Genomic DNA, 24,551 nt, shown 5'->3' with positions numbered 1-24,551 from the left:
ACATATTACACTTTGAAGTAAAGTAATGAAGAATTTATACTTTGTACTGTAGCACCATAGAAACAACCACGACCTACAGCTGAAGCCCATACGTCAACAGCTTCAACTATAACTCAACCCACAGCCGAGCAGAGCAACTGCAGCTGTGAAGTGTTGGTGCTCGGCCTTTTGAAAGAGGTAATCAGCAAAGAATGACCAAATGTCACGTCATGTCTTTGTTCTGTGGCATATGCTGAACATTTCCCGAAACTGGCAACTCTCCCAATGACTGACTCAACCCAATAACTGTCCCTATTTATCAGGAAAGTTAAGAAAACACAAAGCACATGAAATGAAAATACAGCATCTTGAGCACTTGTTAAAACTTTGAAGATTTATTTGAACCAAGAAATAAAGGCCCCAAAAAAAGAGAGGCTGTTGATATGTTTTAACAGGATCATCATTTTCAGATACGTCAGCAGAAGACATATCGATTCCTGTCTTCATGTATTCCCACAGTTCGCTTCTTTTGACGTCAAAAGCGAAAAGAATACAGTGAATGTTGATGATACGAGGCTCAAGGGTGTCATCATTTATCCACACATACACGTTATTATTCTGCGTATGCAGCTGAAACTTCAGAAGGCAACACAGGGCTCATACATAGCTCTCAGGTCAGAAATGTTGTTTTTTGCTATCACAGAGATGTTATTAGCCACTTTGTTGGATATTGTCCTGCAGGAATGAACATCTGAAAACATTCTTTGCATTGTAGTCACTTCAAACCATCTGATCACACTCACATTGATGAGTAAAGACAAGATTTTAGATATGGTCAGAATATTCGATTCATATTTTAGCATGTAAAAAGTGGGCAGTCTTCTTTGACTCTGCAAGTTTGTGGATAAGCCCCTTTGGGAGCTACACTGGAGAATTAATTATTAATTCTCTCATTCTGACTTTACAAATTAAATCCGATGAATTGACTGGAAAGAAACGAGAAGGAAAGAGATGATATTAAAATCTCTCCAAAGGAGTGGGCCTTCATCCTCCGCAGACGACTACTACAAATTCACAAAGTTGGACGCCAAAAATAGAATCAAAAGAAACTGGACACAGGAACCAATGTTGGGGACAATGTGGGCTCTTAATGGCAGACCACACTCACATCATTTGGTCTCATCCTGTCTTGCAGCTTTCCTGGACTGAGTATGAGCATACTAGGATTCAATTATAAGTTCACTTGTCTTTTGCTAAATGTATTTGTGAAACAGAAGTGATTGTCAATGAAAGAGTACCCTCATGTTCATAAAACTGGAAGATAAAGTGTTGTCTGAGGTGAACATTGCTATATCAATATGCTGACACTAAGTGAGGTGCACTGCAGGATGTAAAGAGTGTTCATGGAGTGATGTAGGCTGACATAAACATCACAGTAATAATAAGTTATTCTATTCAATGTACAGGGATCAATACTGTGTAGATCACAGTATGGCAGTAGAGCGTACAGTGGAAGAAATACTCGATTGATGTCTCGCTTGATGACAAACTGATCATTTGAATCAGGTGTGCTGTGTGTCCTGTAGCTTTGTGTTTTATTCCACCACACCGTTTACTTAGTGGCCAAACCCTCCAGCATTTTCCACTACACTTGTGTGATGCAGCACCTGGATCTATCTGCAGAGCTGACCATGTTCGTAGGCTTTGACTGGATTACTGAATAATTATGGAAAGACATTGACAAACTGTTTCACATAAAGTTTTACGACCTATTTATTGGCTATAATTTTAAGGTCTGAGAAGAACTTTGAATCTCAAATTTTATTAGAAGAATAATTACCCAGGATATTGAAACCTTCCCACTCCATGGTAGTCTCACAGCTGAAATAAAAAGTATTACTCAGCCTCTTCTCTCTTGATTCTTTTTAACTTCCTGAGTTAAAGCAGCTGAGTGAAGAGGGTGAGTCAGAGATCAGTTGAGAGATGTTAAAGAGCTGAAATACGATTCTCTGGTGTTCCATATTCTATCCTAAAAATCGATAAAAGTTTTAGTAGCTGGCAGGAGATTGAAATGTCAATGAGACTCTTCAGATTGGAGAAAAATAGGCATGCAGGGCTTTGTCAGGCTGGCTGGAGGCACACTTTGGTTTTCGTGTGACAGAAGAGGATAAAATTGAACCGTTTGAAGCTCAATTATTAAAACAGTGGTTCATCATCCTGGGAATGACCCTTTACACGACAGATATTCTGACTTGTTAGAGCAGGAATAAAGTTAACAATGGCTGCAAGTGTCCCAGTAAGTCATGTCAGCGAGGGAGCATACACAACACTAGACCCCTGGAACCAGCTCACCCTAAATGGAATGCAGCCATTATTAGGGTTATGAATTCCACCTGTGCTTTTTCTGCTTTGACAAATAGACACGTCTGCCGTGAAAGGGCTCTGTTTGCTTTCCTGCCGAGAGTTAGATGAGACTGATACCGCTCTAATGTTCCAATATAAAGCTTGAGCCAAGCAGCCGGGTTGGCTTAGCTTGGCATAAAGACTGGAAATGGGAGAAAACAGCGAGTCTGGCTCTGTCCAAAGGTATCACAACTTGTCAGTGTTACTTTGATTTTTGTACGTATTCAACAAATTACATGTAACTTGTTAAAGATAACATATGTAAGAATGTTTTTATCAGCAACAGTGGTTGTTTAATGGTGGTGTGGTGACCGCATTATCATGTGTTGTATGTGCATTTCTTGCGTAAGTGCTCCATATTTACCAAATAGAAGAAAGTGAATAAGCGTATTTCCCAAAATGTTGAGCTACTCCTTTAATGTTTGTTTTTTTAAGGTGTTAAATTGGGATTTTACAGTTTGCAAACCTAGAAATGAATAATCTGTCAGCAGTGACCCATGTTTGAGGTTCAAGCACAGGTTCATAAATCATCCAATACCTCATCATAAATCATCAATAAAGGATGGATCTAGGATGCCTCTGGGCTGGACTCTAGATGCCAAAAGTAGAGGTCATGTAAAAGTTCACTTACATAATGTTTTTTTTTTTCACAGTGGAAAACTTCAGGAGGGGCTTGAAAGTAGCAGGATAAAGATGGATTATTGTTTCAAACTCTTCCACTCCTTTTCTTTTAGTCATATCTCTTCCCTCGCGGTCTCCAAATGATGATTTTCATTTTGTGAAAGTAGTTTGGAGAGTTTATAATCAAGTTCAAGCGTAGTTTTCCTGTAGACAATTTAGCTTTCATCAAATGGACCAGTTTAACGGTCAATTTAAGTGCCGATGTTGGCAGATTCCTTATTTTAGTAGTGGAACAATTGCCCAATTTTTTCCACTAATTAAATCAGTTACAGACCAGATGTGGAGTGACCCACGTTCCCCCAGTATTAGTGCCCACAGGATGCATCATTGTCTTTCAACAGCAAATAAAAAAATGGCAGTGCCAAACAAAGGAATTAATAATCAACATGACATCAGCCTGACCGGTGCTGTAACATGTTGTGTGAAAAACAAATTACTTTAATCACAAGCAGAAATTCACCTCAGCAACCAAATTACAATATAATGGATGTAAAGATAAATACCAGTGCACCGACTGCCACAATCTGAATGGTTCATAGTGGTTTGGTTTTAATGTTGAGGTGCGGCCTTTAAAGTATCAGCTTGCAATTATTTCATACGTACTGCAAGGAGGAATTTGACAGCTCCCTGGAGCATGTGAGAATGTCTTGTTTAAAATAAAAACATCCTGCTCACTTTCACAAGGATGGTCTCCACCTGTTAGGGGATTAAAACCACAGCCATATGGCTCTTTCATACATCTAGTTTCACATTAAATGATGATTAAATGTACGAATGCAACCTGAAGTTGCGTCAAATAGTCCGTAAACAGACTCTCTTTCTTTCTGCTTCTGCTTTTTTTTTGATGCCATAATCTTGAGATCACGAGTTAATTATTTCATTATCCTGAGAAAATGAGCTTTGTTATCTTGAGGCAATTTAATCAACCTGTTATACCAGGAAAACAAAAGGATGCTTCTCTCATTACTTACCACTTAATGGTTGTTGTTTTTTTTATATCAGCAGCGCCATGCCAGCATGCTTACATTGACATACACCTTACAGTAGCCATAATGTCAATACCCTTTTATCAAATCAATAGGTAAAACATTCAAATGACAGAAGTTCATTAAAAGTTCATTTAGTTCACAACTCCCCACACAGCAGTGCGTTTATGTAATGCTCCACTCTCATGAAGTTAAGGAGTTATCTCGGCAAAACAACACTGGCTTTTTCGCGATGATGACATAAATAACTTGTGATCTTGAGAAAACAAAAGCAAATTGAACTTCTTATCTCCCTCACCTCTTTGCTGCCTATTTGAAGAAGTGCTCACATTAATCTTTATGATTATGTTGTCAATTTTAGTTATTTTGTACGTAACAAGCTTTGGTTTTGCAACTTATACAAACCCTGGAGGGTTTTACTTCTGAATCAGTTCCTGTCGGGGGATTGTTTGCAGTTGTGTTCCATTGAATTCATTAATCAAGTGAATCTAAAGAGTTGTGGTGTCAGATGGAATCTGTATATAAATCAAAATTACAAAGTAAAAAGAGATTTTTCTGAAAAAATAATCTATGTTATTAGTGCTTATCAAAGCAAGTTTAACTTAATTTGATGTCAATGTGAACCCAATCCTCTACTACAACGTGTGATCCCAGTACATGCACATGCACACAAAACTTTCCCGTCCCTTTGGGCATTTTCCAACACTGGCAACAGCTAAACAACTTCAATGGAAATTTGTCTGTGAAGAAAGCCAGAATGAGTGCCACTGATCAATAACATGGATGGATTTTTGTTTGTGTTTTTCTAACTGCATTTTAATTTGTTAAAACCCACTGAAAACAACATATCTGCTGCACTGTTTTAATCAAATAGTGTGTTTGCGTCTGTGGTGCGGCCCTACGAACTCAGCTTTACTCTTGTTAAACAGAATTTGTGAGAAGTGCACAGCCAACGTGATTAAAAAACATTAAGTTACACATACTTGAAATCATGTTTTATTCACAGAAAAGACAATTTCACAGGCACTTGTGAAGTAGGTCATCTGTCTCTACTTCGAGATGCAAAAAAATGTCCTGGTCTGTCTTCCAAGCTCATCAGACACATTAAGTCTGGCAAAGTGCTGGTGTCAAGGAAAAATGTTGAATTCCTTCAGATTGTGGGTCCTGTGCATCTGCACTTTTTTTTTTTTCCCACCCGAGCCCAATCTTGATGAGACACCTTCAGTACTTACCATTAATGTCTCACTTCGTCTCCCACAACCAGCCTCTCTTTCCCACGCTCTAGTCTCTACTAAGATTTTCTCCCAGTCACATACCGTCCCGCCGCTGTATCCTCTGTTTTTGGTCCACTACTCTCATTTTTCCACTCCCTTTGCCTTCAGTCTCCTTTGTCATCGCCACTGTCCCGCAGTCTCAGGACGCTCTCCAAACGTTTCGCCCTAATGGGCGGCAACTGATCGTACGTATCGAAGCCAAACTCTAAGTGCTGTTGTGGCAGGCGGAAGAGCAGCAAGTGGTTTCTCAACACCTGGAAAAGACACAAGAAGAAGGAGGTGAGGGGAGCAGCAGAAGTGGTGACGTTAACCAGTGATTCCCAACCAGAGGTATTTGTACAGTTGCCAGGGGGCAAAAAAAAACAAACAAAGAATTATATGTTTTTTTAAATGTATACTGATGTATTCAGCTGTTACACAAGACCATCATATGTTGCAACTGACAGAGCATAAAAAATAATTAGCTAGCAAACAGAGGGTCTTAACAGTTGGCTAAAAATAAATGAATAAATGTTTGAAATAGCTTAAACAGATGAGGAGAGGTTTAACACATACATAATAAAACCAAGACATAAAAACAGAAAAATGTGAAGGATTTTAAATAAACTGCAAGCTACAAAAAACATGGGGAAAAAACAATAACAGTAACTTGGATGCGGATAAACAAGATCGTAAACGGCAAGAAACAGACTTGTTTGTTCGAGGCATGTGGTGAGAAAACATCAGAACGTTTCGTGAGAGGGGAGGCGAAGAGTAGGTACAATCAATAAACACCTGGCAGTGTATAAGATCAGAGAGGGAGAGAGTGGAGTACCTCATCAGTCAGGTAGTAGATTTTCCTCAGCATACTGCGTCGAGCTGCCTCAACCTCCTGGAAAAGGATGAGGGGATTAAAGATCAAAGGACCCATTGATGTACTGTACAGACGCACTTCACCCCTCGCAGTGGTTACTAAAAACACTTCCCACCTGTATGTGTGAATGTTTTCAGCTCTAAAATAATGTCTTTCTGAATTGAATAACTAAGTTGAAGATGTGTGAGTATTTATACACAGGAAGGAGTGCTTTTCACACTTAATCACCAACATGAGGGTCAGTTAAGTAATCTTTAAGATTTTGCATTCAATGAGCTCATATTTGGCACAGACAATGTGTGTGTGAGTCCCCGTAAAACCACAGCACTTCTCACAAATTCAGCCTTATGTTCAGTGCAGCTGCAGGACCTTCTGGATTTGCTTAATCATTACACATGTGCCAGTTTGCCTTCAGGTTTCTGGGTGGCGAATTAAAAAAGCCACAAAGTACAACACAAGACAAGACAGCAGACCTTATTAAGACAGGCGCAGATTTGTTTTTGAAGCCTTTACGTAACTGTTGACATGCATCAGGAAAAGACTCCCGAGCCACAGAAACCACCTTATTTCCATCACATTCCTTTTCGGTCCTTCGTGCTGAGAGACTATGTGGGAATTCAGATGTGGTATGAACACATGTCCTGAGTGACCACTTTTGAACAGATCTCACTCTCCCACTGTATATGCAAATAAACACTGGGATAGACATTGTTTTTCACACAAAGACATAAATGTCTTCATGTGTAACGTTTGATCAATTAACACGAAGGACCAGTTGTTGTGAGTCTGGGGACCAGCAGACAGGCTGGTGATGCCACGAGAAACTGACACTTTTTATGCAAGAAACAACTTAATGTTTAGCGTTCAACGGCGAATTTACAAGAAGGCATGAATGATTCAGAATTTTCCATAATGTAAGCAAAGTTTGTGCTCAAAGTTTCTCCTCACTCAACAACCCTTAAAATTTACAATTTGTCTAGGAGTCTGGGGATATTGGGTTTACTAGTTCAGTGGTTAGTTCACAAACATGTGCTGCGAACATGCGGCTGGTTAACAGAGCCCAAACACGTAGTTTGCGTCACAGTTAACCACATTTAAATCAGACAGTGAGTGATTCATTCCACTTGTGATCGGATCACTCAGGATGCATGTTGATAGGTCTGAACAGTACCTTTGTGTAAGTGTGTGTGCCATGCAGTGCTGTACCTGTGCTGCAGCATCCTGAGAGAAGATGAACGAGTTGACATGAGACAAGGCGACCACGTACAAAACAGGACACCAGCAAGGCTTCAGGGTCCTCGTCACCAAAGAGCGGAAGTAAAGATGGAGCAGGGGGAGGGAGTCTTCAGGGGGAGACGTGAAGCGCTCGATAGGGATGGAGAGCTTCAAATAAAGAGACAGAGAGATAAAGATTTAATTCACTATGTTAAATGATCATGGAATATTTGTGTTATAAAAGACGGTTGCAACATTCTCAATGTTACCTGTCCATTAGTGACTCCCAGTGACCTCAGCATCCCCACATGTTCTCCAAACACAGCCAGCTTCATGGTGGCACTGTACCTCCTCTGCAGGGGTAAGAGAACCCAGCAGCCAAACAGCGGGTCTCCAAAGGACACAGCTTCGTACTGAGTCAGAAGAGCAGAGTACAAGTCCTGGAAAGAGGCTAGACCTGGAGGAGGGAAGTTCAGGTCCAAAGAGTCCAGCCTAGATCGCCTGCAAAAGGAAGAAGCGCTTTAGTCCCTTTTCTCTGTGCTTAATTTATATTTTGCAGGACAGGAAGAAGGATGTCAAACATTTTCAGACCTGGTCAGCAGTCTGAACAGACCCCAGGTCAGTTTCTGAACACGTCTCTCCAGGAATAAGTCACTGGAACACAGGAACACACAGGACAGGCGGGCAAGCTTGGCAACGGGAGGCATCACCTAGAATATGAAAAAAAGGTTCTGGATGTTAGTGAAAATAACATAAAATAAAAGTATGTACCTGACAATGAGTATAATTATATAATATAACAAATAAGTTAATAATAAGCCATCCAAATCCAAGTCCAGGCTTAATAGAAGCTTGCACAGTTAAACAGGGGAGCAGGTGAATCTAGAGTTTCAGTCTGTCTATGTAAAAACCATAAGTTATCGAAACTCTCAGTTAAACCTCTTAGAGTATACTTTACTTTTTTGAAGTGGAGAAACAAATATAAATCTGAATATGTGATGGTGGTGATTCTTGCTTCCATTTCAACTCTAAAGCCCTTTGATGCAATTTTGTGCAATACAAATAAGATTGACCTGACTTGACTTGTTTCTGTACCTTTAGTGCTTCCTCCCTCCAGACCTCCAGCAGCAGCAGCCACTGCAGACAGTGGGTCACCGCCTGTAGAGCCCCCCCTGGGAGCTCCTCCACCGCTAACCCTCCACCGTCAGACACCCCCGATCGCTCATAGAGGCTGACAAGCGGGAGGTAAGGCCAATCAGACGGCAACGTGGGACCAGTGAGCTCTGGGAGGAGATGGGAGTTGATCCAGGGGTTGCGGCCGAGCAGAGCGTCTCGAGACATCAGCACGGATGGTTCCAGGTGGGCCAGGTGGGTGAGGAAGCAGCCTCGTATGGACGGCAGCTGGACGCAGGCTTCTCTCAGGAGAGCTCCGACAGTCTGGAGAGAGGGGGAGGTGTGTTCTTGTTTGTCCTCTTGGAGTTTCAGCTCGCCCAGCTCTACGGCCTCTGGTCCTCCACTGTGGCCCTCTCTGGAGAGCAAACACATAAATACTGTGATAAAGTGGGAGCAGAGAATGTGGATCACCCTCTGACGGAAATGGGTCATTGGCTAATTTTAGTCCAGTTCCAAAGAAAATAGTTTGTGAATTAGAAATGATCCCCTTTTCTCAGGCACCAATCTCAACCGTTATTATCAGAAAGAATGTTTTATATGCAATCAGCAGCTCTTTACATTGATTGTGTTGGAACTCACTGGCAAATAATCCCAAATTAAACCCGAGGTAAACTTACGATATAAAGTCCTTGCTGAAGATGATGGTGGACAGCAGTTCATGTGCCAGATACTCACTGCCTGGTAACAACCATGGCAGCAGGACCAGAGCCAGCTGGTGGTACATTGAGGCATGCTTGGCTACTTGTGGCTCAGTGGGAACCTGAGAAGAAAGAAAAAAAGAAAGGAGTGAAAACTGGTGAGGTGAAAATAAAACACAGCTTGATGATGATGATGATGATGATGACAAATCTATAGCAACATCTGACCAGAGACAATGAATAATGTGTTTTTTTAACACATTAGAATAAGATGTTATTAGGAATTACAATCATTTGTAAACAGAATTTGATGTCACTTAATGAGAAAACAAAACCTAAACTACATGTTTCAGGTCAGAAAGAATGTCGTTTATGGGTGTCTGAAGTTGGAGCCTACAAGTCTGTGTGCCAGCCGGAGCAGCAGGTAGAGGAGGTGGTGTTCATGACGGAGAAGCCAGGCTCTGGTGTGAGACAGGGTGGGCGTAGCCTGACTGCAGCTTTGCAGGTAACCAATCACAGGTTCTGACAGGAGGAGACCAGTGAACTGTAGAGGAGGCCAGACACAAACAAGAGAAAAATGAGCTACAACATGGGATTTTGTGTTTGTCACCACAAGATGGCAGCAAAATACATCTTGCCGTCTTCTTTGCTCAGTGATGGGCCAACGCAAGACTGCCAAGAGGCTGCAACCTAAGACAACTTGCCTGATTAATTTATTATATTTGGCTGAAGATGTGTTTAGCAGTAACATAATCTCATGGAAAAAACCTGCAGTCTCAATATTTCTTGGCACATTGTTCTTCGTCCCTGTCCTCACATTATATAAAACACTCTCTAAAAGCATTTCAGACCTACCTTGCAGCTGAGGCCTTTATGGATGCTTGTGATTGTTTCCAGGAGGAGCCCCAAGCCTGTGAGAAGAGGGAAGGGGGAGCTGGGAACAACCAGGCCCGGGTGGTCCCTCAATCCTGGGCAGGCCAAACCAGGAAGGCTGGGAGTAGTCTCTGGGCCCAGATGACTAGACTGGACATTACACACTACTGAGGAAGACCTAGTGGGGGGAAAAAAAACAATAATAATAAAAAAAACTTCAGTTTTCAGACTGTGCTGTTGATAAAGGTCAAGAAGAAAGAACAAAAAAGCCGCTGCCATCAGTCTCAGACTTACTTTAGGTTCTTCATCAGGCCTTGAACAACATGGTGGGACATGAGAGGGAGGAGAACCTCGGACGTCAGCAGCTCCAGTTCTTGGAGCGTCTCGAGTGGTTTGAAACAGTTCTGAGGACGAGACTCACATTGTAGTCATTTTTGGTTTGACAATTTGTCTGCATTTTACAGTTTTACACTCCACCATGTTGCATTTGGTCGAGTTAATGAATGTCAACTCTTGAGAAGTCTTTTTAACTGACCACTTTTATTTAATCTATTATTGAGTGTGCTGACATAGATATGAATCACCATATTTTACATGTGGGATGCTATTGTCCCTTGACCTGTCACCTTTCAGACTTGAGAGATCACTGATTATAGCTATGTTGTAAAAAGTCTCATCAATATTTTTAAGAAAAATCTAGTCTAATCTTTCAATAGCTTCCAGGTCATTTGAGCCATCGACTCGAAATCAATGCAGAAATGTCATTCTATACTGGTTGAAAGAGACACAGCAGGTTTTTATTGGATTTTAGTGGAATTTCTGTTTTTCCATAAATATATAAAGATTTAAAGATATAAGATATAAAGCCATTTTTTTTTTTTTTTTTCCTTTTTTATCACACCAAAATCTCACTATTTTACTGTAATCTGTTTTTTGTGTTAAGTACTCTATACGTTTAGTTTTTTTATTGTTATTTTATTGCTTGTATCATCTTTAACATAATTTATCTTCTATTATCTTAACTGCCAACATTTTATTGTTGTCCTATTCAATTAACTTTTTATGGTTCTTGGTTAAGTCGTATGAAGTTCATGGCAGGAAGCAGTACCTGTCTGGAGAGCTGGTGGTAGTAAGCTTCTAGGTAGGCCAGGTAAGCTGGTATCACAGCCAGGCTGCTCTCTTTCTGCTCTGGATTATCGAGGCTCTTCACAAAGCCCTTCAAATGCCCCAATAGGGGCGCCTGCAACCCTGTGACATGGCCCCAGGAAACTGGAGGAGGAGGAGGGCATTCTTCTCCCTGAGAGCTGAGGAGGTAACATGTAGATAAATAAGGAGTGTGTTCTACATGATGCTTGATGTAGCAGCACAGTTTCATAAAACCACCAAAATCCTCTGCTGTACCTGACCATGCCAGCCTGGAGCTCCTGATGACAGCCGGCAGTGTGTGTGACCTGTGTGAGCAGACAAAGCAGAGCCAGGATGCGCTGGATCTGCAGGGGCAACAGAGGATCTGAAGGAGCCAGGACTCTGTGAACCGACTGTAAGGCCTTCGCTAAGCTTGGATACAGGTCTCTGTGGGGAAAATAATGACACTGTATGGTGATAAAAGACAAGCACCATGAGAGAAGAGAAGAAGAGAGGATTCGATGGCTCTTATATTTGGAGAAACTAAAATTGTGATATTCCCGTGAGCCAGCCTTTCTCAAAATGTGGTTCATGGACACCCAGTGTTCTGCGAGAGCCCCCTAGTGGTCTGTGAGTAGATGTGATAAAATGTTTTAAATTAAGTGTTTCTGTATGCAACACTGAGCGACTGCAAAGCGTTGTAGTGATTAGGATAGATGTGTTCCTTAAGATTTATGTTAAAAAAGATCAGCCGTTGTCTGCTACGCCTCCATTCTTCCCATTAAGACGGCATCCGAGACAATGATGAGTGAGTAGGCTGGGCTTTTTGATGGACCGAGATAATTTGTAACATACTGTTGAAGTAGGCCAATTGCTTTGGGGATGCTGGGAAGTTAACGGTAGGTGGTCTGTGAGGGTTTTTTTTAATTGATTAAGCCTTCGTCTGATAAAGTTTGAGAAACACTGCCGTCAGCTAAAGTCTTCTCTGTGTGGGACTACACCCTGGAGGACAACCAGTACATTAGCAGCTGTTTGCTAACAAACAAGACTTCATCACAGATGGTCTACTAGGCGTGTGTTATTGCAAGTTTGTTTATGAGTCAGTCTGCCCCCAGTGGTCAGCTTGAATGTATTAACTTACATGTATAATTTGCAGGCCTGTCCGTAGCCGGCTGCTACAGCCCACAGCCTGTAGGCTTCAGTGGTGATCCTGAGGGCCTCGGTCGACTCCAGCAGCAGCTCACTGGGCTCAGCACTCAGCAGAGAAGACAGACGCTCCCTCACTCCAAAAGAGTTTAACTGGGGAGAGGAGAGAGAGAAAACGAGAGGATATACTATTAATGTGTATATATGTCGGAGTAACAGGAATGATATTTATTTTATGGTACGTAGCATCAGCAGAGGTTACAAATATGCAGAGAAATCAGTGACGGTAAAGAATTTTTTATTCAATAAATGACTAAATTCATTTGTATTTCATCTTTTGTCTTTTACTGACAGTCTCAATGAGAAGAAATCTAATCCCAGAGGTTGGATTGAACAGGATAAATAAGGAAAGATGGCTGCACATACATTCACGTACAGTGGGTATGTTGATCCCTGACAGATTTCACACCAGCACTTACCAGTCTGGCACAGGCGTGTCTGCCTGATGTAGCCAACACTCTCAACAGCTTCATGGTGCTGGCTAGTGGGAGTCCATAGACAGACTGAGGAAGAGGCAAAGATGGCATTGTCCAGGAAGAGGGAAGGAACGCTGACAACACCGTCTCCATCAGGCGAGGACAGTCAAGCACCTGAGAGTGAAATTCATTATTATACAGAAGAAAAATATAGACAATTATAAGTAACTGAAATCCAAGTACGGTAGAGAAAAACTAGGAAATTGTCTGGATATATTTCAGTGATTAAGTGACTGTAATCAGCTGTTACTGTTGCTACCTGTGTGGCAGATGAGGAGGAGTGCCTGGCGATACGAGTCAGGATCTCCAGGATGTCCTGGACCCCTCTAGGAGAAGGTCGCACCACCTCAAGGATGTAACGTAGCCTGGGGAGCAGTTTCATCTTTAACAGACCCTGAAACACAGACAGAGCCAACAAACATCCTTCAACTTTTAATTTCTGTAGATTTAAAATATATTATGTGAATGAAAAAGCAAAGGAAAACAAGTGAAATGTGTATCAAATAAATTCTGCTTGTTTACCTTAACAACATCCTGCCTGGCCACATCATGATCACTCTTCCTCTCTTCCTTCTCCTTAGGGGTAAACCTCATATTTTCAGGCAGCCCTTCATCCTCCTCATCTTCCTCCTCCTGAACAGATGGCAGCAGAGGGAAGGAGGCCAGGCCGCGAAACCAGGAGAACGTGCTGTCCAAACACTCCTGAGAGGGCAAACAAATTTGGATATCAAGCAGAGGGACTAAACATTGGAGTGTTTGGAGATAAAATGACTTTATTTAACATCATGTTTTAAAGTATTGCTTCAAGTTGTCTTACTTCATCTTCTGCACACACAAGGAGTGCTTTAAGAGCATGCACAGCTGCAGACATCGCTCCCTCCACACTGTCGTCCAACGCAAAGCGGAGAAGGAAGAGCAGGCCGGCGTCGAGCAGAGTGGACACTATGCTGCCTGTCAGAACAGACACATACTCGCCAGCACGTGCCTACAGGGTGAGAAATGACTTCAGACATCTGCAGATATGCATGACGCTGTATGTGTTCGTTGGTGTACCTTTGAGAGGATGTTGGCCAGCGTGCTGAGGGCCAAAGTCCTCTGCTGGATGAGCTGACTCCGAGACAGCAGGAAGAGTTCCTGCAGGGAGTAACCTGCCCGCTGGAGAGAAATCCTCAATGTCAACAATATACACTTCAAGCGACAGGCACAGGTAAACAAAATCATGAAGAACAGACTTTTTTATTGTTTAGACTTAATGTCTACCGACCTCAGGCTCCTCTCCATGGTGGTGCAGGCCTAAGTGGGTTGGCAGATCCTCAGTGGGTGGAATCAAGGTCCCCGCAAAGTCAAACCGAGCCTGCATGGCCTGTTCGGAAACCACAGAATCTGTTTTCACCCGTCACTGAAAAAAACTTACTAAAATGCACGACTTGAGTTGAAATGACTGAATTCTTCTTCTTTTTGTTCTACTGGTATTATAAGAAATATCTCCAAACCTTCTTGGTTCCTTTCCTTCTGGGAGCAGGTAAGTCTCTCAACCACTCCAGCTTCTCTGGCTCAAGCTTGTTCATGTGGACCCATTCCTTCTGAGGCTTTATTGGCAGATCTTTCTCTAAATTAACAAACACAGAGAAGCACAAATAAAATGAATAACAATGTGTGATCACAGGTCTTCTTTTCAAGTACATCTATCTTTTTCAATAAATGTTTATTTTATGACTTAACAAGGCTCTGGAGTTATGGGAAACTGGAATCTAATTCTACAAATAACGTAGTACTTGTAGCCTAATCTTTATCTGCAACTGTGCAGAACTACAGTGTTTAAGCAGAGCTAACAGACGTGCCAAAAATAAAAGCTGCAGAGCTCTAATGTTGGTTTAGGATTTGAATGTCAACACAGATTTTTATATTTTCCAGTAAAAAAAGGAAGTCACTTGAACAAAAACACATTATTAATCATACTTATGACTTATAGCTACACATATCAGCAAAAAAATGCAGAATGGGGTGCTTACATTACTGTTAATCCCATCTTGACAACAGCATATGACATTATGTAGATAAAAATATATTACACTGGCAGCCCAGAGACAATTACCATGATTATTTATGCTCTATAAGAAGCTGAGGAACCTAAAACAAGGATATGATGTTTGCTTTAAAAGGGGGAGGAAGAGGAGGTGATAAATAATCTCTTCTAGAATAAAGAGTGACAAAAACAGCTGTGTTCATTGTTGTTTTTGGAAGACGTAATGGTATAAATTATGTGAAAGATCTGCCGTCATATGATCTATTAGCAACACTTTCATCAGGGCCGGGAGTATTCTCTGACTGATCTGCAGAAACTTAATTGCAGCGAGTGGCTACTTCTGGCTCAGTCCGGCCTTCCTGCTAATCACACAAAGTGAAGTCAATGATCAGCTTAATGTCTGGATTTTAGCCATGCAGCAGAAGCATCCCACATCAGTTATACAATTAGAGAATGGATGCTTGTGAGGAGAGTGAGGAGAAGAGGGAGAGCAGAGAGATAAAGACAGGAGTGGAGGCAGAGAAATCTGGCAGACAACCAGACGTGGTGGACAAACTCTGTCTCATTTAGTTTGACAGTCCTAGAAGCAAAATTACAATTTAAAAGCGATGTGAAATAATGATAAAGCATAGTCATCCACATAGCTTAAAATCTGCTGATTTATCATCTCCAGCAGCTGCAGAGACCAGGAACAACTGACAAAGTACAAGTGATAAAAGGGTTTATTTTAATCCATCATACCCGTCACAGCAGGCGGTGGTGGCCCTTCCTCCTCCTCTGCTTCCATCTCGACTTCTTGAGGTTTCTGAAGCAGCGCAGCAGCACTGGAGGAGTCTGACTCTCTGCTCGCATTTTCAAGAGGAAAGTTTGCCTTGCTGCTTTTGACCTGGAGGTGTTTGGATGGGGAGGCAGAGGACGGGACGCTCTGGGCTTTACGAGATCTAACAAACTCCACCAGTCGAGGGTCTAGGAAGCAGAAATAATCATGTTATGCAGAGTGGTGCCAAAAAAATTGCATGTACTTCACTGGTTGCGATACAAACTGAATAAAGATATCTTCATCTTAACATATATTATACATTAATTAGTTATCATTGCCTACCGAGCTGAGATAAGAGTTTCTTCTGCTCATCAAGTATCTCAGACTTAGACATTGCCTGGAGCTTGGCCTGGTTCTCCCTGTGGATCCTAATGGTCTCTCCTGAGCTGCCTGGGCCCTCAAGCCCCTGACCAGACACCAAGCTGGGGCCTGAAGCTGCAGTTGGTCAGTGGAAAGGAGCGAGGAGATGAGGAGAAAGAAAAAAGAAAAACAATGTGAAGAGGGGAGGTTCTGTAGTAAAAGAGAAAGGAGGTATTAAAAATAATATAGCTCAAGCCTACTCACGATCATCAGCAGCACAACACTGATCTGTATCCATACTGGTCTCAGGTGTATGAACAGCTTCAGGTGCGCAGTGAAAAGGCGTCTTTCCCTCCTTAACTCTCTGTGCAGCAATCTGACGTGCAAAGATACTCTTCTTTCCACCAGCAGAAGACAGTGGTACCTGGTCGTAAGGAAGGACAAACAGAGCCAATTATGGTTCTCTCATTCTCTCTCTGTTTTTTTTTTTTTAAGGGAGACATATTACGCTCATTTTTAGGTTCATTATTTTATTTTGGGTCTCTACTTGAACAGGTTTACATGTTTTAATGCTCAAAAAAACGCATTAGTTTTCTCATACTGTCCAGTGCTGCAGCACTGTATTCGCCCTGAAATGCTCTGTTTTGGCTCTTTCTTGAAGGCCCTGCCTCCCGAATACCCCGTCTGCTCCGATTGGTCAGCTCAAACATGCCTGAGCCAGCACCGCTAACAGCACCAGAGCAGCTGGTGTCAATTCTTGCATGCCTAACTTGCCGCTAGGCAAACATTATGCAAATATGTGACATGGTGACATAGTGTGAATTAAAGGTTAGACTACTGACGAGGCGTTTCAGGAGCGGGTTTTCTGTGGGAAAGAAGAGCTTCTGTTGGTGCAGACTTTGACCTTTTTAACTTTCAAGATTTTTTACATGCACACGAAACATAAAAGCATAATAGGTCTCCTTTAAGTAAAATGCAAGTCTGCACATTAAGACACACTATTTTTCTTTTATGTTAATGGACAGTTCATTGCCATTTTTTAAAATGTTGAATAATTTAGAGGGTTCTTTTACAGGGTCTGGCAATTTTCAAGCAAACTATAAATGTGATTGTGAAAAATGAAGGTTACATACATCTTTTATACCCAACAACAACAAAAAAGATGACATTGGGACTGTTTCATTTCAAATATTAATAGTTTTTTTGACATTCATGATTGTGTTGAGATGCTAAACATGCTATCAAGCATGTATCAAAGAGTTTATTAGAGTTCAAGCATATTCTGAACCTTGAAAACAACAATTAATATTGAGCATTTCCCAAACTTTTAAGGCTTTGTGCGAACCCTTTTTACCTGACTGCTGGTTTCTGAGCGGTGCAAAACTTTGGGGAAAGCCAGGCCTGTAAGTGCTGGTAGAGATACTGGAGTAGAGCTCGTGTCTCTTTCCTTAAAACAAAGAATATTACAGATCAATTCGTAAAATAATGAAAAGGAAAATCTGTGTATACAGCCAATGTGAATAAGTGAGAAAATCTGCTGGTTTATTTTGTGCACATCACTGATTCACACTTTGTATTTCCATTCTTGATCAGGTTAGTATTGACAGCAAACACTTACAACGATCCTGGAGAGAACAGCACTGACGTGAGTGTCATGTGTGTCCAGCCTCGCCTCAGCATCCTCATCCTCGAAGGTGACACGACTGGCTTTAAAGCGAGACTTCTTGGCAGGGGCTGGCGTCAGAGATGGGAGTTGGTCTGGAAGATCTGGAGGAAGTTTAATATCAGGTTTGAGATTTTTGTATTAAAAAATCTTACGTATATATTGTTCATTTATAGCATTTAAATATACCTTAAAAACATGACATACTTAAATAACATCCGAGCCTCATGTTGTGATAAAAATGTCAATTGCAAATGAGTAAACATAAGAGACAAGTCTTTTACCTTCTATGGTGACCACATCCCTCTGTCTCCCTTCATCCTCTCCCTTCTGCTCCCCTCCTCCTCCTCCAGCCTCGCCTCTCCTCTTGTCAGGTCGGCGGACCACATTGGCAGCAGACGGAGCGCCGGAGGTCAGAAACTGCTCCTGCTCTCTCAGGAGGTCTGCCTCAGAGTCAGTTGGCTTAGGACGCCGCAACATCTCTCTGAAGGACACGGAGGATGGTTTTAAACACCACTACTGGAGTGTTTCTTTACTTATTCACCATTGACTAACCTAAGCTCTAGCACTTATTGATGCAGGACAGGATTTTGACTAAAGACTAAAGCCCCCCGCCATGAGCCTGAGTTCTTCCTGGGTATTGAGGACACACTATGAATTTAACATAATATCTCATCAACTTTGGAGTAGAGGCTGGACTTGGTTAGCATGGCTAATCTTACGGCTAACCAACGTTATCTTAGAGTGTAAAAAAAAAAACAGGCAGAAAGCGAAAAATGACATTAATTAAGCAAATAAATGATGCATGTCTAGCGTTAGCAATAGATACATAGCTGTTATTGTTTTCTGTTTGTTTTTGTTTTCACATGCAGGTGAGTTTATATCCGACACGCACCGAGAATGAAAGTAACGTGCTGTTAACTTTAGCTCAACGTTAACCTGAAATCTTAAACCTCATTCAGTTAAAGCCAGACATTTTACACACAGTACCAAACAAAATCACGACACTGTGGTTCGCTTTGGTGTTTACCATATCACACAACTGTGTTAGCTAACCTTCAGATAGGCGCTGGATCCGCGATACAAACACACACCGCTCTGTGGACCACACGGAAGACTTTCAACGTGACACCGAACTCCGCCTTCAAAGTAAAAGCACTGCCAGCAGAAAGAGGAGGAAACGTGAATTGACCCGTTTCGACTGCTCGCCCTTCGTTCTCCCAAACATGGTTAGGTTATTTAGGGGCTTTGCTGGGCCGTCGGCGCAAATTGTATTGCTTTTTCACTCGCTGATTTATGTCATGGGACGCCCGCCTCATACCTGAGCTACATCTCGCGTTATCCTTCCTCTCTTCTTCGGGACACTGGACAGCTGTCCTGCATCTGGATGCATTATTAATGATATATGGATTTCATAGGAAATTGTGACTACCGACCACTGGCTATTGACAACAAGCTTCGCTGGCTGCATCATGGTTAACCTCTGCTGCCTTTGCTGCGGTGAAATCCCTCAACCCCGCCCCCCTCCGCCCGTTCAGACGGGACCACCGCGGGATCCCCGCACCGTGCAGCAGCAGCAGCCTGCTGGCTCCGGCCCAGACGGTGTGGGGCTGAAGGGGGAACAAAAAGGGGGAGCAAAGGGTAAGAGCAGAGCCAGTGAATGAAGACATGAGTGAGCTTATTATCTCTGTCTGACATGCGAAAAGTGCAGCATGCTCTCCTCCGATCTGGACTCTGCGGAGGACACGGCGACCAGCGCTCCCAACGATGCTGAGGGAGAGGAGCAGGAGGAGGAGGAGGAAGATGAGGACTCACCGGCTGAGAGTGATGTCCCGGAGGAAGAAGGGGAGGTAGGTGTACATATCTCACCCATTCTTTATCTTATTATTATGCAGAAACACATGAAGACACAGCTGCTGGGAATGGTTCTGATCCATGATTTACTTTATAGAAAAGTGTAAGAAATAACAACAATTCTGAATAATCTTGTCATGCAATGCACATGAATCACTCCAAGATGCATGTTTACTAATCTTGTATTATTAAACTTCATGCAAATACAGCTAATTAACAGTTGAAAGACATGCATTTTCATGTATGTGCTGGTGGCTCACTGGATAAGAAATAAATCCTTTATTGACATCCCCTCTGCATCAGCTGCTTCCACCTGCAGCCAAACAGCCCAGCTCTGCTTTGCTGAAATGTCAGGATAGTCCATTTCACACAGTGGCAGTAGACAATCCAGTGATGTGGAAAGAGACTCTCAATGACAAACTCATGTATTTGTTTCCCAAAAGCCAGCAGACGATTATGTTTGCAAAGCCAGGATGTGATTTCAGGTATTGGTCTGTCCTTTAAGCATACGTGCATGTGATTGCTCCACCGTGCCCTCTGTCTTTACTGTCATGGAGTAATCACTGGGGGATTGGTTGTGTGTGCAGCCAGCCATGGACAGAGAGTTGTCTCAGGCCCATTGCCTGTTTATTGCCACTTTATACTGTGGAGGAGTTAATAATGGAGTAGTAATTTTCTTAAAAGCTACTTGTGTCTTTTTCGCAATCGTCCTGTCTTCAGCCAAAGCTGCTTGTAAACAATTTCTAGGGCTATATTGTCATCCCATCTGAGTCAGGGCATATATTTATTGATTGGTACAATCTTCACTGTGAAAAAAACCCTTATTTTTATGGAATTCATCAGGTTTATTTGACAGATTTCTCTTGTATTTTAAAACTACACAATAATATCCATGCCTGCCCTGTAATTTTAAGTCGTATTATTTGTATTATATACATATTTAAAGGTGCCGTATGTAAAAATTGGCCACCTCTTGAAATTCATGCTCCAAACAAAGAGGAGGCAGCGTTTCACCTGAAAAACCACCAACTGTTGCTGTCGTGAGCTAGTTAGCTCAGTTAGCAGTGCAGATAGCTTTCTTTTTGAGAAAGGTGAGGGCGGGGCTAGCTACTTAGCATGCGTACTTCAGGACATATCTCTGCGATGTAATACAGGGATGTCTGGCAAAACATCAACACTGTTATTTTTTCATTCTGTTGATAATGTTAGTTAATTTTTTGCACTGCACCTTTAAAGGTTATTTCATTGTTTTCATATGTGTAAATATATTTAAATACATATTAAAAGGTCACAAAAAATAAATAAACAATATCTAAATATATATATAAAGTTAAAGCTAAAAATTGTATTTTAATTATGGAGCATTTCGAGATTGTCTGTTTTTTTAGTGCTTTTTGGCCCCGCCCACTGCCAGAACATTGTGTGTTTATGTTTGTTTGTTGTTATTTTTACAATGTTTTGCTAGATTCAGAAGATGTTTCACCTAGCATTTAAAGTGGTATTTTGCACATCTTGTGTATCATCAAAATATAGAAACACTTTGGCTTTTCAGGTAAATAATTACAATCTGTATGTAGTCTATAATGTCTGCAGCAGGAGGGCTGAACTCTTGTACACAAAAATTGAATCCCTTGTTTGCTCCATAAATAACTGAGGTGGAACCAGCAAAGTGACATCCCCACCCCCGTGTCAGCGCAGTAATGGATGGCCGGGCTAGTTGTCAACATAAATCCTTTCACTCCATAAAACACCAGAGGTTGTCTACAAGAACACGGGATCTCATGGGGACGATTGTCACCACGAGACACAAATATTAGAAAGTACCATCAAGTCCTTAATGAAATTTGACTGACGTGATGTGTGAAACTTTCCCCCTTGCAGATGACATTAAACGTTGCAGTCCTGGTTTAATCTCTTCATGCAGAAAGGGTTACGCTCTGGCTTCTTCTGCTGTTAGTGTTACTGATGATGAAACAGCTGCAGGCCAGTGTCTCTGCTGAATGGGACAATTCGACTTGTGGTCAGCATTGCAAATGTGAGCACTTTCTGTTTGGCTGCCCGGAGCTAACTGCCCAATACTCAGCAGATAAGTGTGTGTGTGTGTGTGTGTGTGTGTGTGTGTGTGTGTGTGTGTGTGTGTGTTGTGGAGAAGTATTCAGGTTGTTTTCTTAGGTAAGAGTAATATGACTAAAAAAATAGCATTACAAATGAAACACCTAGATTCTAAATGTAAATGAAAAAAAAAAATCCAATGTATTCTAGCGTTTCTAGCTTTCGATTTTAAAGATAAGTTCAACCAAATTTGAAAATTCGGTCATGATCTATTCACCTCCATGCCGATGGAAAGACTGGTGAAGTTTTGTAGTCCACAAAACGTTTCTGGAGCTTCACAGCAAAACAGCGTTGCAGCATTCTCCAAAAATACAAACATAAATTGGCTCCATACAGCTCTCACAACATAATCCAGTTCTTCAGAAGCCCTGAGACACCAAATAGATTTTTTAAAAAGACGGAATTTTCACCCTTTTTAGTAAATATCTTCACTGTAGCTGCTAAGCTAAGAGTGTTAGCACGCACACCGTCTGAAGTGGTTGCAAAAGCTCAACTGCGCATCAGTGCTGTAAATAATGTCATTTTCAAATCAATTTGGAATCGTGTGACACCATTTTATGTTTTTCATTCGGTTGTTTGTTTACTACATCAGTTGTTTAGGCGAACGCTGCGTCTGTTTTGCTGTGAAGATCCAGAAATGTTTCGTGGACTGTGAAACTTCACCTGACTTTCCGTCAGCGTGGGGGTGAGAAGCGCGTAGGGTGAAGCTATCCTTCGTCTCTGAGGTTTCTAGGAATAGTATCCATATATACATGAGTGTCACCCCATGCTATTAATGTGACAGCTTTACTAGCAAGTGTCCTCATGCAATCTAAATTAAATTGATTTCAGAGATAGATGTGTGAGAACACCTCAGTTAATATTTGGCCCGTCAGCTGCTTTGACTCAGCCTCTCAGGCACACTTTGTGGTTTAATCGAATCCCGCTGAGCTTTCTTTAGTTTGATTTACTTCTTGCTTAGGTATGGAAAAGCTTGGCAATTTATAGTGCAGCCACGTTCATTTGCATTTGCAGTCATAATGTCACCGCCATGTTTCAGGGGCTCATTGCTCTAAGTGCCTTTTCCTCATTACTCTCTCACTCTCCTTCTTTCTTATCTCACTCTCTCTCTGCAGCAGCGTCCAGTGAACCAGTCCCTAGGTGCTTGCGTCTGCCGGGAGTCCCATTGGCGCTGCCTGCTCCTCTCTCTGCTCATGTACAGCTGCCTGGGTGTGGTGGCCTGGTGCCAGCTGACCCGGGTCACCAAGATCAGCTTCAACCCGGCTCTGACCTCCTCCTTCACGGCCTCCTTCACCTCCTCCCTGCGGGGCGCCTCCGGGATGGGCGTCGGAGGACACTCCATGATCTATCACGACAGCCCCTGCTCTGACGGCTACATCTACATCCCTCTGGCCTTCCTGCTCATGCTCTACGTCCTGTACATGGTGGAGTGCTGGCACTGCAGAGCCAGGAGCGAGCTGCAGTGCAAAGCAGACGTGGACAGCGTGTACGAGCGCGTGCTGCGGATGCGACAGGCCCAACCTTGCATATGGTGGAAGGCCATCAGCTACCACTTTGTCCGACGGACTCGGCAGGTCACTCGATACCGCAACGGGGACGCCTACACCACCACACAGGTGTACCACGAGAGGGTGAACACCCATGTGGCAGAGGGGGAGTTTGACTACAGTCGCTGTGGGATGAAAGACGTGTCGCGTGACCTTAAAGGTTTGGAGGGACATTCAGCAACTCGGCTGCGCTTCACCAAATGTTTCAGCTTCACCGAGGCCGGCCCAGAAAATGATTACCTCAACCAGAGAGCCAGGTTCTTCTCTGAGATCGAGGGTTTGGATGATTACATGGAGGCCAGGGAGGGGATGCAGCTGAAGAACGTGGACTTCAGAGAAAACCTGATAGCCTATGTAGACCCAGACAGGATGCCTTGGTACAGTTCCCAGGTGGCTTTCTGGCTGGCAGCTCTGCTGATGTTGTCCTGGCCTCTGAGAGTGCTGATAGAGTACCGCACTGCTTATGTGCATTACCGCATAGAGAAACTATTTGGATTGGAGTACAGTCACAGCAGCCCCTCTCCTCTAGATGAAGACAGGCCTTTGGGGGGGCACACTGCCTGTGTTATTCCAAGAGTAGACACGCTGGACAGCACTGAAATGGAGTGGCACATACGCTGTAACCGGCAGGTGATTCCCAGCTACTCCGAGGCCATGCTGATCAACATGAGCACAGCAGACTCTAACTCCCTACAAGACACTGAAAACACCTCGTCCTCAAACTGCTTCCTCCTGGACAGCAGCCAGACCGCTCAGAGCTACGGCACTCTCCAGGGCCAGGACGACTGCGAGCGAAGCAGCGAGGCCAACGGACGAGGTGTCGGAGGAGACAGGAGGAGGACCATCACCAGCTCCAGCTGCTCCTCCATCTTCTCCTGCCGCGGAGCCCTCTTCCAATCCCACCTCTCCTCTGACACGTCCCGCTTCTCGCTCTGCCGCATGTACGGCTCCCACCGCACGGTGGCGCTGTGGAGGAGCCGCAGCAGCAACCTGACAGACCCCTGCTGCGTGGAAGAGCAGTGCTGCCGGTCAGACTCCAGTCAGCTGGCGCTCAGTGACAGTCCACCGACATATAGAGATGCACGGTTCTTTCCGGTTCTCATCGTGCATCGGTCTGAGGGCTGCGGGAGCGAGGAGGGGAGGGAGGTGAGGCGGTATTATATACGGAGAGGGTCGTCCTGTGTGGAAACGTCTCTGTGAAGGACATAAAGACACATATTGATTGATAGACTTAAATCAGAGGTAATGGATGGTGTTGTAGGGTTGCTCATTATTTGCTCCTTAGACAGAATGACATTAAAGGGTAACGCCACCAATTTAATATATTAAAGTTTGTTTACAGATCTT

General features: G+C 42.8%; 2 protein-coding genes across 4 annotated transcripts; one reads left to right on the top strand and one right to left on the bottom strand.

Annotated features, from left to right (window-relative positions):
• Window positions 1-5,021: 5,021 nt before the first annotated feature.
• Window positions 5,022-18,850, bottom strand: rpap1 (RNA polymerase II associated protein 1). 2 transcript variants are annotated; one of them, XM_084381529.1, is made up of 27 exons: window positions 18,748-18,850; window positions 17,976-18,175; window positions 17,647-17,795; window positions 17,383-17,475; window positions 16,293-16,452; window positions 16,011-16,163; window positions 15,650-15,874; window positions 14,376-14,491; window positions 14,147-14,245; window positions 13,936-14,037; window positions 13,700-13,867; window positions 13,405-13,584; window positions 13,142-13,276; window positions 12,826-12,996; window positions 12,342-12,499; window positions 11,477-11,647; window positions 11,184-11,379; window positions 10,370-10,479; window positions 10,058-10,253; window positions 9,600-9,746; window positions 9,182-9,324; window positions 8,487-8,919; window positions 7,983-8,101; window positions 7,661-7,892; window positions 7,383-7,559; window positions 6,138-6,194; window positions 5,022-5,577 (listed from the first exon to the last, which is right to left on the bottom strand). In XM_084381529.1, the coding sequence occupies exons 2-27, from the start codon at window positions 18,169-18,171 to the stop codon at window positions 5,428-5,430; spliced, it is 4,236 nt and encodes a 1,411-aa protein (XP_084237655.1). In that variant the 5' UTR covers window positions 18,172-18,175; window positions 18,748-18,850; the 3' UTR covers window positions 5,022-5,427. The 2 variants fall into 2 exon arrangements, with proteins under 2 accessions (XP_084237655.1, XP_084237656.1); XM_084381530.1 differs by having other exon boundaries at window positions 18,722-18,755.
• Window positions 18,851-18,888: 38 nt separating this feature from the next.
• Window positions 18,889-24,551, top strand: LOC311274116 (transmembrane protein 151B). 2 transcript variants are annotated; one of them, XM_084381536.1, is made up of 2 exons: window positions 18,889-19,541; window positions 22,776-24,551. In XM_084381536.1, the coding sequence occupies exons 1-2, from the start codon at window positions 19,404-19,406 to the stop codon at window positions 24,402-24,404; spliced, it is 1,767 nt and encodes a 588-aa protein (XP_084237662.1). In that variant the 5' UTR covers window positions 18,889-19,403; the 3' UTR covers window positions 24,405-24,551. The 2 variants fall into 2 exon arrangements, with proteins under 2 accessions (XP_084237662.1, XP_084237661.1); XM_084381535.1 differs by having other exon boundaries at window positions 22,773-24,551.

Source organism: Pagrus pagrus, assembly GCF_965226575.1.
Source record: "Pagrus pagrus genome assembly, chromosome: 18".
Lineage (NCBI taxonomy): Eukaryota > Metazoa > Chordata > Actinopteri > Spariformes > Sparidae > Pagrus > Pagrus pagrus.
This window is presented reverse-complemented; position numbering and strand designations above follow the sequence as displayed.